This window comes from Fukomys damarensis, unplaced genomic scaffold (genome assembly GCF_012274545.1).
Source record: "Fukomys damarensis isolate Sample0158 unplaced genomic scaffold, DMR_v1.0_HiC HiC_scaffold_73860, whole genome shotgun sequence".
Taxonomy (NCBI): Eukaryota; Metazoa; Chordata; class Mammalia; order Rodentia; family Bathyergidae; genus Fukomys; species Fukomys damarensis.
This window is the reverse complement of record NW_022974772.1, coordinates 5,021-10,423: the sequence shown is the minus strand read 5'-3', so window position 1 is coordinate 10,423 and position 5,403 is coordinate 5,021. Positions and strand designations below refer to the sequence as shown.

General features: G+C 48.7%; 1 protein-coding gene across 1 annotated transcript; it reads left to right on the top strand.

Annotated features, from left to right (window-relative positions):
* Positions 1-6: 6 nt before the first annotated feature.
* LOC104854214 (RAD52 motif-containing protein 1) lies at positions 7-5,170 on the top strand (the record flags this gene model as incomplete). The annotated part of the gene is given in 5 exon segments (XM_033760713.1): positions 7-102; positions 2,197-2,319; positions 2,957-3,067; positions 3,069-3,132; positions 3,809-5,170. Coding segments are annotated over 5 exon segments (537 nt in total), but the record flags the coding sequence as incomplete, so codon positions are not given.
* Between the last annotated feature and the right edge of the window lie 233 nt (positions 5,171-5,403).

Below are 5,403 nucleotides of genomic sequence, written 5' to 3'. Positions count from 1 at the left end.
CCTGGTTTCTACGCCGTCGTCAAGTTTTACTCTGCCAGAGATGCCCGAAGAGCCCAGAAGGCCTGCGACGGGAGGCCGCTGGTGCAGAGCGCCCCGGTGAAGGTGGGTTCCGAGCTGGCCCCTGGACCCGGGGGGTGGGGATCAGTGCTGAGCTCGGCGTCGGGCGCGCTCGCTACACGGTGCTTCCGGGTGCACAGCCGCGCCGTCCTCCGGTGGCAGCTTCTGTAGATGGAGAAAACCACCCTCAGGATGGGCACGGAGCCCCTTAAGAGGTTCGTGACAGTATGTGCAAACTCACGTCATTCTGTCTTTGCCCTGCCAAAAATCTTCACCGGAAGGACCCTTAGTTTCACTTTTATGTGGATTTAAAATGTGAGTTTGTGAAACTCTGTTATCAGTGGTAACAGAAAGGATGCTTTATCATCACCACCTCCCACTGCCTGTGAGATGCCCTTCAGTTTTCAGAAGTCAGGCGGATCATTCTTGATCGTTTTCCGTTCCTGCCCAGCCACTCCGTCCGCTTCATGCTCCTGGCCTTGGAGCCCCGCGCTCCTTGCTTTAACCTTGACAGACCTTAGAACGCTACTTGAACTTCTCTACCCTGTGCAGCGCCCTCTTCCATCCTGGATCCACTTCCTGTGATCAAAATGGTCACCCTCCAGACCTTCTTTGACGGTTTGGACTGTGACCTGGACTATCACTCGATAGAGTAGATGGTACTGGAGAGATTCCCAAGGAGCTCCTCGGTATCGTTTGGTGAGCCATGTGAGTTTTTAGTGCTCCTTGGGCATTGAGACTGTTTAATAAACCTGAAGGGTTTGTTTTTGTTTTTGTTTTTGTTTTTGTTTTTTTTTGGTACCGGGGATTGAACTCCGGTCCTTGTGCTTATGAGGCAGGTGGCGGAACCACTGAGCTAAGTCCCAAATCCCCGGCCCAAACCTGAGGTTTTGAGAATTCTACGGTGTAAAGCGCATCACTGGTAGAGTGATGAAGGGCATGTTCAACAAGTCAGTGTATTTTTGAGGGAAAGCATCCATATTAGAGTTATATTTTTTTAACCTAACAGAGAGTCTTATGTTCTCCCCTACTCTCCAAATTATCTAGTTTTATTATAACTGTTCTTTCATGCTTTGGCAAGGACACATAGTTCTTGTCTTTTATAATTACAGGAAAGAGACTAATATTAAAATAAAATCAAGGAAAGGCCTAAGGCCCCTGAGAGTTGTGTTCCAGTCCCTATTCTAGGAAAATGGTAACCAGCGAGAGCTGTGACAAGGTCATCTAAGGTGACAGTTGTGTGTCCTGCCCAGGGCTGTGCTCCTTCGGGCTCCCTGAAGCTTCCTGGTTGCTAGAAAAGCTCCAGAGTGACTCACCGTGTGAACCAGCCCTGGACACTTAAAAGGCAGCCTTCATTTCTCCTTCACTTAGTCATCAGACCATCAACCTCTGAGAAGCCAAGGACTGCGCTGGGTTCTCAGAATGAGGCAAATACAAGAACTGGTCCCTGGGGCTCTTAGCGAGCTGATAAACTAGGGTAAAGGGAGAAGATGCATAAATAGATCAATAAAGGATTAATGCTTTGACTTTATATTGTTCAAATTTGATTAATATATTCATAAACTGTACTTTTTTTAAAAAAGGAATAGACGTTCAAAATGACTAGTGGTGGAAAAAAATCCACGATACCATATAAGGTGTTAGAGTGTTAACTGTCCATTGATGTTTGTACTCTCAGAGATGCTTGGTCGCACAGATGAAGCTGTGATGGTTTCAGCTGCTGGTAAACGCACAGTGGGGTGTGTGGTCCCTCCTCCCCCAGGGCTGGTAACTGCCGAGGGCGTGGTGGCAGGTGTTTTCACCTGCTCCTTAGGTCACAGTTGTAAGCAGTGGCCACTAGATAGGAAGGCAGAAACACCTCTCCTCACAGCCTGAGGATTTCCCTGTAGTGCTTCCTGGCTTGCTTTATCATCAGTATTCAGCCCCAGAGGTCCGGGAAACCTTCCTGTTGCTTGGGAACCCTGAAAATGGTGCAGAGGTCAAAAGAGAATAAAAAGCATTTAGGCCTCACTATGCAGTACTTCAGATGTCCTTTCTGTCCTGTTTCATCTTCACAGCTTCTCTGTGAAATCAGTATATGTCCGGAATGCGTGCTCTGGCCGGTCTTGATATTTGCTTGTCCATCTCTTGGGACCTCAGGTTCATCTGGGGAACAGACATAAAGCAGTTCGACATCAGACCCTTCCCCTGAGCAGCTCACGATGCCAAGAGCTGGCAAATTACTACTTTGGTTTCAATGGATGGTCAAAAAGGATCATCAAGGTAAGCTTTGTAGATTTCCTTTGACTAACCAGACCCCCTTTTCCAATCCATTTTTTTTTTTTTTGGTACCAGGGATCGAATTTGGGCCCTTGCACTTGTGAGGCAGGAGTTGGAACCACTGAGCCGAAGCCCCAGCCCCCAATCCATTTTTTGATACTGGGGATCAAACTTGGGCCCTCGCACGTGCAAGGCAGGCGGCAGAACCACTGAGCTAAATCCCTGGACCTTCAGACCCTCTTTTCAGTATTATTACCCTAGACTTGAGACGGAAGGATCGAATGGGGTCGAGGAGACCTGGAGGTCACCCGTCGTGCAGGGGAAGTGGATGTGTCTGAATCGCTGCCACCTAGAATGGAGCTGTCTCAGTCACGTGGCTGTGGTGTCTGTGAGGGGTTTAGTAAAAATGGCCGTCTACATCTAGTAATTCACCTGCAACTCTTAATTTGATTGAAGCTATAAGACACCTCAGTTTTTAGCGGGGATCATTGGAGGTCAGTTTGTATTTATTTTAAAGTCGTGGGTGGGGGCTGGGGATGTAGCTCAGGGATGGAGCACTTGCCTAGCGTGTGTGAGGCCCTGAGTTCAATCCCCAGCACCACAAACCATAGTGAAGACCTTTAATTCAAAATCCCGACAGCTGCAGGAGCTTTCTGACCTCGAAGGAAGGGAAGAAGAGGCTCTTGCTGCGCCGGCCGCACTGGGGAGGCAGAGCCTGAAGTTCCTGTGTGCTGTGGAGGTGGTGCTGCCGGGCCTACGAGTGCAGGAGTCCTGGGTGCGCCGTTGTGGAGGAGCCTCTGCAGGAGCTGGAGCAGGGTCTGTTCTTGGTGGGCGGACAGAGGCAAGGGGTCTCTTTGTTTCTTTCTTTTCAGAATCCACTTCTTAGTTACCTTGCAGAGCTACTGAAGCCCTTCCTGCGCAGCATTTTGAGCCATACAATTCGTGGTTTATTATTTTATGCTACAATACTTCTTCAAGTACGGGTCTTTTGTAGTCTTTAGTTATCTCGGCAAAATCATCACCTAAAGCTTTCCATACATTTTGTGTAAGCATTCATTCCCTTGAGGGTTTGAGGAGAAAAAGAGTGGGGTACAGTTACCTGGGAAGGATGTGTTTCTGTAGAGCCCACGTCTTTGATCCGCTGCGCGGCTGCTGAGCAGGGAGTGGCCGGTCATCCGCTCTACCTCCGATCCCTTCTCCCTCCGCACTGTGATTCCAGTCTGGACTCACAGCGCGCTGGTCTGTAGGAGGGGATTGCACTCGTCAGTGTGGCCTCTGCGGGGGTGCGAGAGCTGTGCCAGGTTCCTGGCTGAGCTCTCCCTGTGGTGGGTCAGGGACCTGCTCGGTAGATGAGGGCAGGGAGCCTGGCCCTTCCTGCCACAGGCCTCATGCTGTGCCTGCCTCGAGGCCCTGGGATAACACCTAACAGTCTGGATGTGTCGTTACCTTTAACGGAACAGTCATCAGATTCCTTTCTTTGGGTTACATCTAGGGCCGATGGCACTGCTTATGAAAAGGAAGGTGGCCCAGAAACTTGCTACTCAGAAGGCTTTGGCAGACGCGTTCCAGAAACTGTGCATCGTGGCTTTGGGTGAGCCCTTCTTGGTTGTTCTAGACATACTTCTGTTTAAATGAGAAAATAACTCATTTTGAAAAGTTGACAAAAATAAGGGTATTTAAAACACTGTATGGTTTTATTCACTGAATTCTTTCATAAAAATGGTTTCACATTTGTTTTGGTGACATTTGTGAGGAAAAAGGGCAGCAAATGTTGTCCTCAGTTTATTAATGTACAACAATTTGCCAAAGCTCACAGAAAATGTTTGACTGAAGTCGTCTTTCTCTTGTCTGTCGTACAGAATTGTGATTATAAGCTTTTGACATCTAGTCTTGAGTCCTAATTGTGCCTCTTGGATTTTTAATGTACTCACATGTTTATAGCCGAAGAGATCTCTAGATAGTGTTATATCTCTAATGTGAAATCTCAGTCTACAAAACAAGGCTCGTAATTCTACCAACCTTGTCGGGAGGTTTTGTAAGAGCACCTGAAAGGATGAGTGTGAAGTCTCCAGACTACTTTCATAGGAAGCAGAAAAATAGGTTCATTATTAGTGTAACAGTTTTCTTTCCAAATAAATAGATAAACTCTGCTGAATCCGTAGTTCAGGCTTTGTCTCCATTCCTGGCAGTGAATGAATGACCCAGGAGAACATAATACTCAGCTGCTTTCACACGAGCCCTGGAGGTGGTCACGCTACTGAGTGGCGTTGGGCTCCCTGTGGAGTTTACGCTGGGTGAACGTTCCAGGCTGTGCTCAGAGGAAACTTGGTGAGCAGAGGGTCCCCCGACAGCGCTGCTCTCCTGCTTCTCAGACTGCAGGCTGAGACCCCAAGAAGTGCTCGTCCTGATCACTTGTTATTTCTTTATTTTTTGGTACCAGGGATGGAACTGAGGAACTTGCGCTTGTGAGGCAGGCAGTGGAACCACTGAACTAAATCCCAGCCCTCATTTTTTGTTTTCTGATCACTTGTAAGAGGTGGTCTCAGCCTTCCAGCCTGGCAGGCCTTCCCTTCCGCAGTCCTCTCCGGGATTTCCATCGGTGTCAGTGCTCGTGACCACCTTTAAGAACCAAAGCGAATGTCTGGCTTGTTTACCTGTGCATCGTATGCTGTGGTGTCCCGCGTGGGAACTCAGAACTCCTGGGACCAAAGCTCTGGCTCGGTTTGCTTGAGGAAAGCGGTGCTGTCTCTAAGTATGTGGCCAGGTGCCGGCGATCAAGGGTTGCGGTGCTTGCTTTCTTTTTCTGTTTTTAAGTGAAAGACTGGAAATTTCTTTCTTTCTTTCCCAGCCTCCCTCCCTCCCTTCCTCCCTCGTCCCTCTGTCCCTCCGTCCCTTCCTTCCTTCCTTCCTTCCTTCCTTTCTCTCTGTTTTCTTCTCTCTCTCTCTCTCTTTTTCTCTCTCTGTCTCTCTTTGAGACAGGGTCCAGGGTCTCACTATGTAGTTGAAACTGACCTGGAACTCACTATGTAGCCCAGGTTGGTCTCGCACTCACAGGGATCTTCCTGCCTCAGCCTCCCGAGAGCTGGG